General features: G+C 37.8%; 1 protein-coding gene across 6 annotated transcripts in view; it reads right to left on the bottom strand.

Annotated features, from left to right (window-relative positions):
• Positions 1-14,589, bottom strand: part of PMS1 (PMS1 homolog 1, mismatch repair system component) — a 56,915-nt gene that overhangs the window by 11,751 nt on the left and 30,575 nt on the right. For all 6 annotated transcript variants that reach the window (XR_010606362.1, XM_065637129.1, XM_065637126.1 and 3 more), the window contains 3 exons: positions 9,259-9,714; positions 8,587-8,717; positions 106-257 (listed from right to left, as the gene is read on the bottom strand). Coding sequence is in view for 5 of the 6 variants with exons in the window: in XM_065637129.1 (XP_065493201.1) it covers positions 106-257; positions 8,587-8,717; positions 9,259-9,714 (739 nt within the window). In the remaining variant the exon portion in view is untranslated. The remainder of the gene's footprint in view (positions 1-105; positions 258-8,586; positions 8,718-9,258; positions 9,715-14,589) is intronic.

A 14,589-nucleotide genomic window follows, 5' to 3' on the forward strand; every position in this document is an offset into this window, starting at 1 on the left:
AACAGAACTACCTTAACGAAAATAGAAAGCTGAAGAAAGATTTTCAAGCTGTTTAAGAATTATAAGCTTAGCTGGCCAATACTTAAAAGCAAACTTCTGTCTTACCTCCAAGTAATTTATCACTTTGAGAGGCCTACATTCATATACTTCCTTTGCATTTCCATCAACTATTGCCTTCAGAATTTCTTTCAAATCAGAAATACCATAATAGGGCAGACAATTAGCTATCCCTTCTATTTCCAGATGGCTTTCTGCACCTGAAAATACAAAAACAAAACAGTACGTTATAGACTGCTTTCATTTCTATTCTGGAACAATTCAGAGAAAATTAAACTGATACAAAATCACTTAGTAAATTAGTCTCAAAAATTCAATACAATTGGGAAACTTATTTTGCTCCTCCCTTGGAATGAAAAGCATTTATTTGTCCAATATTTCATTACGATGATGTGTGCCTATTCACATCACTAATGCCTCAGCTTATTTTAATTCAAATCCTAGTTGGGACTCTTTAAATGCTTGAAACATTTTGCAGCATTCCCAGTCTTGAGCAGAGCTTTAATTAAAGCTTTTATGGCTTTAATTAAAACATACATGAAATTAAAGCAGAAGTTAGTAATAAAGCACAATTTAGTTTGAAAAAAAAAATTAGAAGTGTTGGCACTATTTCTTACGTAATTGGTTTAAATATCTGTAAAGTTCAAGTATTTTATCATAACAAATTCAGCCTCTACTGAAATAAAAAGCAGTTTTTTCTCCGACCACAGCAGAGGAAGAACTCAAGCCCACTGAACTGAAGGCTCTGCAGCAGAGTTCATACAATCATTCAAATGATATCAGTGCTGCAGCAGGTACCACTCTGAATAGGAATGATGAAGAAAGCATTTAAACAACAAAAATACCTATTCAATCTGTGAGGTGTAACAGATTTCACCTCTCATTCACATTACTTGCAAAAAATTTCAATGGAATTTCTACTGTACACCTAACTTTTCTTCCATTCCCAGTCAGAAGCAAGTTCCCCAGGGGTCAGATTCACTCCTGGAGTCCTTCAGAGCTCCTCCGCTCATTCACGTTGGGTGCACAGAAATCTGAACCCAACCAGTACAGCCACCTTCCCTTTTCCTCCACTACAAGTCTAGAAGTAGAGAGCTTCAGAGGGAGATCATGCAAGAATACAATTCATAAATGAAATAAATTCACTCCTGTGCAATAGTCCTAGGTAGGATAAATTACATTCAGCCTGAGTCACAAATGGGTTTTGCCAAGTGAGAAAAACTGCAGGCAAATAGATTGCTACAAAGTGGATTAAACTAATAATGTGATAAGGGATTATTCATGTTCCTGATGCAAACAACGTGAAATATTTCAGAAGTGAAAGGACATATATATGCAATACAAGTCACCTCAATGTACTTTCATTAGCTAGTAGAATGAGACTGTTTGCATGACCAGGGACTGTTTAACAGTCATTAAATAAGAGCGCAGCTGAACAGGAGGACTGTGCAGGTTGAAAATTTTTCTAAGTGTGTGTGTGTCACCAGGTAAATAGCGCTGCTGGGCCTTTTTTAAGCTTCAGGATAAGAGATACTTTGACCAAAGTGTGAATTTGATATATGTCTGCCCTGCCAACAAATCACATAATCTCTGTCCAGCTACATATTTAACACTGCTTTAAACTTGAAACTTTATTTCCTTTTTCACCCAGCATTGTCTTCCTCTGCAAAAACAAATGTATTTTTCAGGTACTGCTGTAAGCCTGTGATTAGATTCAGCTTAAAGCAAAATGTTAGACTATCTGAAAGTTTGCCCGTTACTAAAGGTGAGATAAGATGATGTACTATGCCAATATTTCTCCATGGAAAAGGTTGCCAGTAAGAGACAGGAGCAAAAGATAGTCTGATTTTAATCTCCTTCAGCTCTTTTAGCTTCATTTTTATCCCAATGTTGCTTTAACAAAAAGCTAGTTTTGAGTAACTGTTCCAGACCATTTGATTATGCTGCTTTCTCTCTAAAATGAGACCTTAGTCTATTTAACAACCTTTCAGTAATCACCTCTATATGCAACCAAATACGGGATACAGCATTTTCTTAAGTTTCAAGTGTTAGGATTTTCAGCTTAAAAATTTGTATTTCCAGTGCTTCCTCTTAAAATTTCATGGCAATGAGGTTCTGAATCTGTGTTTTGGGGGTTTTGTTTTATTGTTTTGTTTTGTTTTTTTCTTTTTGCAAATCCAGTAAACCAATCATACATGCTTGCTAACAAGACTGCCAATGCTTGATACTCTTCAGTTTTACCAATTGAAATCTTCCTGTCTGCAAATTCTGACAGACAGATTTGACTTCACCATATTGCTTATTAATCTGAAAGTCAAAGGGGGCTCTGAAGAGTGTAACATCAGAACAAACAATCCGAATCCTGGCTAAGAGAAGTTTTCTTCTTTGGTATCTGTTTGTGTGCCATTCTCTTCCTCTGCTTACATTCTTTAGACTGAAAAGTAACCTACTGCATGCTGATCAACATACAGTTTATCTGCAAGTCTTTGCAGGAATTCCGATATTGGCAACATTCGATGATACAAGCAGATGTCTGAGACTCAGTGTACTTGCAAAGTTTTGACAAAATATACACGTTAAGAGTTTTGAGTATTCAAACAGCAGTTTCCACAGTAGTTTCTATGAAATGCTTTGCAACTTCCAAGTAAAATATTTCCGAGAATAAACTAGCTTTCAATTGACTAAAAATGTGGATTTCTCATTGCTACAAATTTCCCCTTTCTCTTTCCAAACGAAGCACTCACAATCATCTTGGGCTAATTCTTTCTTTCTTGATGGCCAGGAAAATCACTTCGCTTCCAGCTGCCACCTAGATTAGGTGACACTGTAAGACTACGTATCTTCCAGTCTACAGTCAAAACCAAACTCAAGTTTAGTACCAGCATGATTTTTCCACTGGTCGGTTACAAAAGCTGAGACAATTTATATTACCAAGGAATATGGGTTATTTACCAATTACTGCTCTGTGAGGCCTTGTAAGCACGTTCTTTGTATATACATGCTGGGTACACATATGCATTTGGGCAGACAATTCTACTCTAAAAGCCTGCTTTGGAGCGTGGCTCAAAGCCCACCATGGTTACAAAACCAGGTTAAATGGGTTCCTTGCTCTCAGTTCCTTTCCAGCCAAGAATTCACATCTCCCTCTCGGACTTTCACGGAGAGAAACAGCCAGATGTGTCGTGAAGGTACACATAACAAACACATCTTAAGAAGAACTGGATGGAAAGTAATCCATCTTACTTCTTGAAATGCTTCTCTGTATGTGGGGGTCATTGCAAGCTATACCCAGCAAACAAATGCCCAGCAGATCCCAGAATACCGAGTTAAGTAAAAGCAAACAGACCGCTCTCCCCAAGGTAGCATCACTTGACGTAAGGCCAGAACATGAGAGGGCAGGAGGGCAGTGGAAGGTGGACTGGAGCTCAGTGTCACAGCTTTGCAAATCACAACTGGCACGTTGCACAAAGAAACCATTGATTTTGCCTAACTGACGTGTACAGCAAGAAGCTTTTTCTCAGCTATTTCACAGCATGTTTTTCACTGTCAGCTACCCAGAGAAAAGTCTAGTTGAAAACTCGTTAGACTGCTGAGCAGTCAATATAAAGAGAAACAAGGAAATACTGCAAAAGATCTTCGTCTACCAAAAAGAGAAGAAAGGGCATGTCCAAGATCTAGGACACTTGGAATGACTTTGGCTGCAATCATATAGAGTCTCTGAACAATATGTAACAATGGTAAATTACATTCCTGTCTTAGGACAAGACAGTATTCAAAGGACAGACTTATCATCAAATGAAACAATAGGCAAGTAAGGCCTGAAACTCTCACGCTCTTGTAAGAACTATCTAAAGGCTGCATTTGTGAAAAAGGAAAACATTACCAGAAGTTTGAACCGCTTTCGCACCAAGATGGCAAAACAAGAACAAAACTCCATGTGGAACTGAGTCCTTGTTAGGAAGAAAAGGCCTAGTTAGACCTTTCAAAAACCTAGCAGGAGTAGTCCAAGAAAAACATCTTTGGAAATAGAAAGCTCTCATAATGGCAAATGTAACCATTTAAACAAGTAAACCTAAAAAATAAATAGCTGATAGCTTTCTGTTATTAAGAAAAACCAAAAGACCATCTCTGATTGAAAAAAACAGCCCAATTCTAACTCCAAGAGCAGTACAACATCCTGACTCTAAGACAGCAGAAACTGCCCGGTGCAGTGGCAGAAGGTCTGGTAATAAGGGCAGGGTTCTGGGTTTCCAAACAGAAGACACAAAATTCTAAAATTAAAACTGCTTTGCCTTGATCACAGATCAACTAACAATATCGGCAATGCCCCATCTGAGGTCAAGGATCAGCCTTGCTGTCCTTGGGATCAGAAATGCATCGGAAATCAGCAGAATGGGCTCCCCAGTCAGAAAGAGAAGTGTCCATAAGTGGACCACAAGAGGGAGGAGGACGAGAAGAGGCACAAAATGGCATCACTATACAGGTGACAGCACCTGCCAAAGCAAAGACAACACAAGATAGGACTTAAGACAGATATCATAATTTCCAACTGAATATAGGGAAGACAGCCCGGTCTTCCAGAAACAGGTGAATTTCTGGGTGTTTGTGCATCTGGTGTCACAGGGTGCCGTGGGGTTCAGAGTGAGGCATGTCCACATTACACCTGTGAGAGACTCCTGGTAGGTTATTAGAGTACCTAAAGTTCAGAATCATTCCACTGGCTAAAAGGTCTTGGTCATTAAAGAGTATAGTTGTATTTCTATGAATTCCAAGCACTGTGAGGGAATAAGATTCAATTTCTGATAATTAAACCCAAGACCTGCCCAATCTAGTGCAACAGTAGTGATTTTTTTTTTTTTTTTAATGAAAGAAGTTGTCCTTTACAGACAAGTCAACCAAATAAGGAAAAACTGATAGTATGTGTTTGGTTTGGTTTTTTATTTCCTTCTCCCCCCAGTAAGAAACTATCAGAATCAAAATCTTTATTAACTTCCTCAGTGCCATAAGTTCCTAAGACAGGAATTTAAACTGTGAAGAAGCACCTTTAACTAAGACCAGTTGAGATGCAAGCCCAACATAGCAAGGGAATTACCAAAGTCACCTTCCAAATTAAGGCAGCTCTTCAGATTTGCTTGTTTTTAAATAAACAGTCAGTCCCGTAAAACATCCCCCACACCAAGAGGAAATAAGGAACAAACCTATGGTCCCATATTCAAGTCATGATACTCACCCAGGAAACAGTCCTAGTGAGGTGCTCAATAACAAAGCAAGAGGTCTTGCGTTCCAAATTAATATGAGTTTTTTGAGTAGACTTAATATATGATAATAAGCAGCAATATTCAGGGTCCTTCTCTTCTCCTTTGGTAGAATATGTGTGGAGATTTAAACAAATAATCAATGCAACATACTAGACTGACAGTCCTCTTCAGAGATCACCATGGGTCAAGGAAAGCCTCTTCCTCACAGCCAAAACTGTCAAACATGGAATTGGAGCAGCTAAGTGTCCTTTGTACTTGTTTTGGAAGGCATCTTAGAGCTACTGATGGCATCACAGACTTATCCACATGGATCGACAGAAAGGCTTGTTATTTTGCAAGAAGATGTAATGAGAAATATCACTTTCATATTCAAATTCAAAGATAAAGAAATGGACCTTCAGCTTGTGATATAAAAGAGGATGTCTCTGTCAGGAAAAGGAAGTTTTCGAGCACAGAAAAAAATCAAGCTCTTAACCCAGGCTGAATAACAAAGCCATGTGCTAGTGGCTATTAATAAGAAATCAGCCAGCAGTCAGAAAGGGATGTCTAATGTGGACATGTCAGGGTTGAAGTCCCAAAGGGAAGTATAGACCTTCTAATATACTACTGCGCAACCTGACAGCAAGAAAGAGTTAATACTTCACTTGAGAAACACCAAATACTAGGACTGATCCAACCCACCCAAAAAGTTGTGAAAAAATGAGTTATAAAGGTACACGCAGAGAAAATGTGGTTCAGTTGTGAGCCTACAGATGTGCTAAGGTGAAATTCTCCAGTTGCTCTCGACATGTCTCCACAAATACCAGCAAGCTGTGATGGTATCATCTACCATGCAAAGTGACAACCCCTGACCCAAACCATTAATAACATATCCTAAAGAAATAAAACTTTTCTGATGCAACTTCTAGTTCAACAACATCTGAGCAAATGTCTCTCTTTCAGGCTGTGTCCGAGTTTGAAAAACCACAAAAATAGTTGCTGAATTCAGACAGTGAATAAAAAAAATGCTTCTATAAGGTTGGTAAAGAATGTTTTATGAGATGAACTTGTTCTGTCAAAGTTGAGAAATCCTATAGAATACTCAGGTATAAGTGGGACAAATCACTCCTGGTCTGCAGGTCACTTTTCATAAAGATTACACAAGAAGAATCTATAAGTTAAAGAACCTTAAATTGCATAGTGAAATTCCCAGAGTGACACATGTGAGGAGCGTTAATCATTAACATCTGTGTTTCTAAAGACAGCTTTAAGTAGTACTTGTGGAAGATAGTAGCATATTTGTAGAAAATAGCATATTTGAGGGATGAGTTTAAGAAAAAAAGAAAAAGGAGGGGCTGATGAAGTATTAAGTAAAAATCCTTAGGTCAGTTGGAAAAAAGGCTGGGAGAAATTCCATTTGTTTGCTGGCATTTCTACCTTCATCTGCAATGGCATGTTCTTTTAATAACAGAGGCTGTAACTGCTATAATGTCGTCAGCAGAAGCTTATAAACATGACTGACAAGCCTCAGATGTTATTAATGTTTCATTCAAGTAGTTAAAGTACAAGACTGGGACAAAGAACTGAATTAGATTCCCATTCTTCATAAGAACTGGCCGTATGGTACTGATCAAGTCTACAACCACAGGGCATCAACCTGTATAGTGCGTATAAAGCACTTTTACTTTCAAGAACTGCAAACCACATGAGAACACTTTCCTCACAAGATTTCATTTCCTTAATTTTACATACTTAGGAACACAGGCTTGGAAGACAGTTACTACCTCCCAGTTACCGTGTTGAGTCCCTTGCTATTACATTGTACAATTCTGCTCTTAAACTAGCTATCTTAAAACTAGTTGTCCATCTCCCGAACCACAAGACTGGCGAACCACCTACAAACTGTCTTCAAATTTTCACATTAAATTTATTCACATACAATTTATTCACATACAATTTACATTAGTTGGATTTTGAGCAAACTTAGGATATCAGGAAGTGGGGGAAAAAAACAACAACAAAAAAGGTATGTGAGCAAAAAGGCTAAGCAATAATCCCTTTCTCCCACATTAGTATAGAGACATCATAGAGCTCCTCAGCTTTTGATTTGCCATACTGAATAAACCTTTTAAGAGCTGCCTCTTAACAATATGCACTTTATTCCTCTAAGATTATCACTATGAACACCTCTTCTACAAAGTTTTTGCTATTTACCTACAGATTTAGCCAGTGAGAAGGAAGTTTGGTTTTGCTGTGCATGATTCAGTAAAGAAAACAGCTTAGACTCTGTTCTTCCCAAGAGCCAGCCTCTGAGTGAAGAAGTTGCTCTACATCCCTTTTTTGTACCTACTCTTAAAAGATCCCATATGCTACAGTAGATCTGTCATCACTGTACATATGTGGGGATCTATAACACATGAAGCTATAGCATTTCTAACAGCTCTTATAGGGAATCTTTTTCTGAGCTGTCAGCTAGGTACTACCCCCAAAGATGTTTGCTTTTCTTGGAATTCTGCTACAGAAATTCTGGTCTGCAGAACCGACTCTGAGTGGATTGCCGCTGGGTCTCCAACAGCATCCCTATAAATCATTCCTCAGAAAAATGTATAAACATTTGATCTCTCTTGCTAAGTTAAAAGGATCTCACATGAAACAGATTTATTCTGTGATCGCTGTAGAGGCATTGAAAAGTAGGCCATCTCACAAAAAAGTTCACATTGAACTCTATCCAAGGTGGGATGGTGATCCTGTCACCCTCTCTTTACCGGCCCCTTTAGGCTCCATATTACAACCCTGATATGAAAGGACATCAAAAAACAGATCCAGCTCCTTACTGGACCTTCTCCACTGCTCAACAGCAAAGTGGTCAGCTAAAGCACATGCTTCAGAAGATTCAGCAATTAAGTATCACCTTGAAAGAAGCTGCCAGGACTAAGGAAATCTCAACAGCTTTAATCTAAATTCCGTCAGAATGGCAATTAAGGATATTGACATCCAGCATTTTGAGAAAAGAAGAAAAACATATAAGTCAGGGAAATGTGGATTTCAGGGCATTCTTTGAAATACTATTAGAGTTTTCTGTTCAGCTATCAGTTTCTATTACTCAGTGCTCTATGTAGAAGATTACATTCCTTGCCAGGTAATAAAATCTCAGTGTTAAGGAAAGCAGGATGTTAGTGCTTCAAATGATAAAGTGTTGTAGAATACTATGATCTACATTAACAATTACTTAAATCATTAAATCAGAAGAAACAAGATCCAATATGATTACAAGATTTTAAAACCATCATACCTTCTATCACTTTTATCTGGAAACCATTTGCTACAAGCCTTGGATCTGACAAATAACCCAATCCACTGAAACTCCGGGAATCCTTCTGCATCTTATAAAGAGCAGCCATATACTGAGATCCACCAAGAAGACTGGTGAGAAAAACAAAACAAAACAACAGAAGTCCCCAAAGGGTTAAAAGCCAAAATCCTTAATTTGAAAATGAAAACTGTTAGAAAAATAGAGAAAACAGTAGTTATGTGATTAAAAGTGAATAAGATTTTTAAAAGTATTCTGAAAAAGTAATTTGTTTAAAGAAACGAAATAGCAACTATTCACATATCTTTAAAAGTGACCCATTTTAGGCATGTAATTACATAATCCACTGGGGAAAGTTAGCTACAGCAAAGTTGTGAAAATATGGAGCACTTAATGTTCCTCTGAGGAAAGAAATTGAAAAATGGTCAAAATTCATACTTATTTCAAAAATTCATACTTATTTCAACTGGAGTATCACCAGACCTGCTCATTGCTATAAGGTAAAAGTACACAAATAAAAAATCTGCTCTTACAGATAAACAAATGTGTAAATAATCACAGAATTAGCAATCAGGACCTTAGCAGAGTTTTCTGTAAGTAATTATCAAATGATACTTGAAATAATGCACAAATTTTTGCTCAATTGTACTATACCTGTCCGTTAACACAATTGGTGTGTCCAGTTTCTCTACTGGAAGCTTATGATTCATCAGTAATCTTTTACATAGCAGGGCTTCTTCCAATCTATATGGATTCAGCAACATCAGCTTTTTTTCAGTAGCAAGCATCCAGACATCAGGAAAACTCTGACGACGGATCAGGAAAAGCTCATGTTCATCTGAATAATTTTTCTCTTGTCTCTGAATCTGACATTTACAGGAACTCAGAGAAAAAGGCACTGTCACAATTTTCACAGGCAGTTCAGGTTTACACTTCTTTTCAACTTGAACATTAAACATCTTGCTAAGCTTCTGCTGGTTAGATGGGGAAGTCTTCAGCTTGGATTTCTTTTTTTCTGCCTCCTTTGTTGATCGGTGTGCTGTCTGCCTCATAGCTTTCTCAACATCTCTGCTGTACCGTTCCTGGTCTTTGGAAGCTTTTATTTCATATCTTAAAAGAGAAAACAAACCAGTAGCATAATCAGATGAAAAATCCCAAGCCCCAGCTCCTAACACATTAAAACAGAAGGCAAGGTAACCCTTCCAACTGACAAGAAGAACTCCGTGGTTCATCCAAGTAGCCACATCAATATGCTTTCCACTGTGACGGCAGTGGAAGGTGACAAGGGACTGTACCCCTATTACATTACCCTGTGAAGATGCTAAGTTGGAAATTTTCCTTCATGATGACAGGCAGCAAAACTCGAGTTACTGAAGGAGGAGGAGTAGACTGCATCATACAAAGAGCTATAAGAAGTCGCTTTTGACCCCACTCCCAAAGACTATACTTAATCCTAATTAACAATCACATAGATAGCTTTGGAAAGAGTTTGTCCCAGGCACATCCAGCCCAATTCAAAAAGTCATTTAAGCTTCCAGAGACCTACAGACTTCAAGGGGAGTCCATGCAGTTAGGTAAGAGTTTGGACCCTAAACCACTTTGCATTAAATAAAGCCTGAGGCTTATGAGGAAGTGTATTTGACTTCATATGGCCTAAAATTAACCACAAATAAAAAGCATGAGAATACAGTATAGGTATGATTATCACAGAATTCTATAACTAATAAACTTACAGAGTTTTCAAAAAGTACTCAATAACGAGCTACTCCTAGATGCTGTCTAAATAGTTAAAACATTACTACACACTCAAGCTCCACAACCTGAATGGATTCTTAATAAGTTTGCAAATGTGAGGAAGATAGCACAACTTTTATAGACGCCAGGCTTATACTTACCTACTACACAGCAATCTTACTTTTTTGAACACTACAGGAGTGTTTTGCTGAATTCCCTCTTGTTATCTTTATTTGATATTCTGAATTCTAGCAAGTAATTCAGACCAGTCCAATCTTCAATTAAAAAAAAAATTTGTACTATCATAGGTAAGTATTGGAAATAAGTATTTCAGCTGGTCGTATTTATTTGTCGCTACTTGCTGGAACAGTTTGATTCAATTACGTGTATGCATGCTGGAAAATTAAGGTCAACAAAAGGGTCACCATTTGCAATTAATTATGATGTGCTAGCATTCACATATGGTACCAATATTCAGTTAACTAAAAAAGTCAGCTTAAGTAGTTTCTTGCAATAAATCATGTCCTAGAAAATACAGAGTAAATTTTAAGATAGAAAACATCTGCTCCATTTAAAATGAATGGATGAAATAACTTAAATAGCAAACTTTTATCCCAAATACATTTATGCTTTGACCAGATCAATACTTTGGTTTGAATCGGCCCTATTGTAATGCAGGAGAATCTTTCACTATAAGAGAACTGAGCTTTCAGTGCAAAACAAAAGCACTTGCAAAGAAAGTCCAACTTGTCTATCACTATAGGCTACCAGAAAAATCCTAGCCTTACAAGCCTTGATTGTGAGGGTTTTGCAGATTCCTATGCATCACTATCAGTGATTTCTTCAGAATCAAAGCAAACAGCAGGTTTACAAACTATGGGGGAATACCTTTGCCTTTCCAAAAATCCTTCCACATAGGCAAGTATAATCAACAAGTGCTACAAGAACAGTTTCTTCTCAGGTTTGGGAATTCAGAATCCTTTCCTCAAGCTACAAAACCTAAAGCCAAGGAAATTTGCAAAACTGGATGTAAGGAGGGAAGTGGAAGACCAGAATGAAGTCTAATTTTGAAGGCAGCTTTGGTTTAACCAGGCAAGTGGATCCCATGGCTTGTCACCTTCCCCTTGCTTCTTAAACCCACGTAACAAAAGCTTTTTATTAAAAGGTCTCTCAGACCTTACAAGACAAATAAGACCATCTGAATTTGAACACTGGGAGCAAACTCTGGAGACGGCCACTTGTGTAAATTCATACATGTTCAGAACGGAGAGTGATCCCACTCTGAATGTAATACCTCCCAGCATCAGCCTCTTCACATAACAAAACCAAATCAACTCAAACTATCACCATGAGTGTTGCATTCTACTTATGTGTTTCCTTCCTTTGTGAAGAGGAAAATAAAAGCAGCTTTTAATTGCCCATATCAGCTTTTCACAGCCTTCTTCTGAAATGCATAGGTTTCAGGAGCTAGCACTCTTTCCTACAAGTAGAGAATATGGACCTACTGTTATGACTGAACAGATGCTAGGGAAAAACAACAGATACCAACTATTAATACTATTATTTGTGATCAATATCTGGCAGTAGATGAATGGAGCTGGCTAGAGATGGTACCGCTAAATTACCCCTATCCAAAGGAAAGAGAACATGTTAACTAAAAAGTTAAAATACAGTTTAAAAAGTCATGAGGTGCACAGAAAGTTTATCAGGCAATAAAAAGGTCCCACCCATGAGCTAGTTACTACCAGCCACTAATGAGTGTCTATGCACACACTCTTACCTCCCAACAGTCAATAAAGGCTGCACTACCTGAAATGATGTTTCTCCCAAGGTACAGATATACACACGAAGAATTACTGTAGAGCACTGACAAGGTAATTTGTTAGCCCTGTGATAATGCATCTGTGGCTTTGAACCTTTCTTGCACCTTCAGAACAACTGCTGCTGCCACTGTCATGGCACTTGGAGGGACTTCTGCTCCTAACTGAGCCTGATGTACAAGGAATTTTAAAGCCAGAAACACACACAAGCTGTATTTTAGGTGAAAGCAGAGTGAGTGCAATAAATTAAGTCCTGGCTTTGCAAAGCAGAAGGATATACAAGGCTGGCAACATGGACACGCATGGAAGCTTTCCTCCTCTATTATAACCTAAAGACCATAACATTTTACATTCCAGTTGAGTAATAAATGCTGGCTAGTTTTGTAAAGGCTATCCTATATCGCTATGAGACATCTGTTGGCTGTACTGCTCCCAAAAGGGTTTAAACCCATTTAGACCTGCTGGAGAAGCCATAGAGAGAAAGAGAGATGCTGAAGCCAAGTACACGCACTGTAACATCAACATGTGACTTTATCACAGAAGGATGTGAGACCAGAACCCAGGAAAAGTGATGTCTTGCCAGAAAGGCTGCGTGAAGTTGGAGGTATAGTGCGTTCAGCAGAACTGAGGCGCTTGGGCTGCCCTGTTGTATATTCCTTTGTTGTTACCTCTAGGTGGCCCAATTTATCCAGAGTATCTGGAAGGCAACACTTATGCTCTCTGCCAGATGTACAACAGTTCTTCTGGATTGCTGCATTGGAGGAAAAGGCATCTGTCTGCGCATCTCTTCCTATTTGTTATTTTCTGAGGCAATTTTGAAAGAGTACAAGTGGAAAAGAGGTACACCAAACCTGAACTGTATGGATACAACTAGTGGTAAATTTTGCATTCACTTTAACATCCACTGACCATACTGCATTCAATCCTGCATATGAAGAAAACTTCATTACTGGAGAGGTCTCCTTCCTGAACTAATACAAAGTTAATCTGTAGGCACACTCTTAAACATAACTGTTGTACCAGGAAAGCAATCATGAAATCTCAAAAGCTAAAGCAGAGCAAATTAACATTTTCTGAAACAGCTGGCAGAACCTTTTGTTTCATTTCATTAAAAGCATGAATATAATTGAAGTAAATTTCTACTATTACACTAATATTTCTACTAATGCAGAGATGGACAAAACACTTTCTCACATGTATGGTTTTGTGATCACGGCATGTTGCTTACTTAGTGAGCTTTAAATTACGTAAATCAGAAGCCAGATAAAAACATTTTACCTAACTCTGATATAGCTGGTATTCAGAACAATGTGAATGTCTTCGAAGTCAAGGAAAAAAACAGATATATTAACAGCAATTCAATATGTATAGCTTCTCTTCTTTACTATTCTCCTGATCAAGTCTCTCATTAGTGTTATTATTATACTGTTGTGGCTAGTATCATGTCCTTTTCAGTGGTCTGTCTTAATTCCCTCTCCTTGCTTCCATAACATGAAAAAACCCACGTTTTCACAATGCTGAACAATGATTTTGTTCTTCAGAACCAAAAGTTCATTTCCCAAACTTTCTGCTACATCTCACAATATGCATTCAAATCATTACATGTAAAACTATCTAAGAACCACTTTTATTTTCCTCATTGTATGATGCCCTACAGTGTTTTACATGTTATAAAATTACAAACAAGATGTGGAATGCTTGGTGGTTTTGATTGTTTTATTTCTTTTTTTAATTGTCTTAGAATGTCTCAAAATCTGTTATTCTAATTCACTTTTTACCGTAATATAAGTTCCACATCATATACCTAATATTTTAACTAATCCAACTCCCATCCCAATTTAGGCTCAGATATTTCCCCTACTTGCAGATGAATTTCAAACTCTCAGTGACAATTTGTTTCAGAAAAATATGGAATTCAGCTATTCAGGTGGTAATCTAAAAAAAGATCTGGCTTTGATTGATACAGAATTAAATTCAAACTGTACTATACTCTCCGAACCAGCACTGGAATAGCTGTTTAGAGGAAAAATAAATTCCTCATGTCCTTTGATTGGATTTTATAAATACAACTCTGAAGTAGCCTGGGTTGGGATATGTACTAAATTTAGAGGAAAGGAGTTCAACAAATGTTCAAGTACTAAAGATCCTGGAAAAGCAATAAAAAATAACTTTTCATTGGAAAAGCTCTGGAGGAACTATAAGGTGCCCCATCCATCACCACACTGGTTTTTACCAACAGTGACAATACACAAGCAGCCCTTAGAAACTAGATATTTGCAGGATGCAAACAGTACATTTTCTTGCCTGTTATCTCTAAATAACAATTCAGCAAAACTGTCCCTAACCGCTGCATTGAACAGTGGCAAAATGAGTAACTCAAATCAGCCTGCGTACTGCAAAAGATGACCACTCACAATATTGATGCTGATCT

The sequence above is a fragment of the Caloenas nicobarica genome, chromosome 6 (genome assembly GCF_036013445.1).
Source record: "Caloenas nicobarica isolate bCalNic1 chromosome 6, bCalNic1.hap1, whole genome shotgun sequence".
NCBI classification, from domain to species: domain Eukaryota; kingdom Metazoa; phylum Chordata; class Aves; order Columbiformes; family Columbidae; genus Caloenas; species Caloenas nicobarica.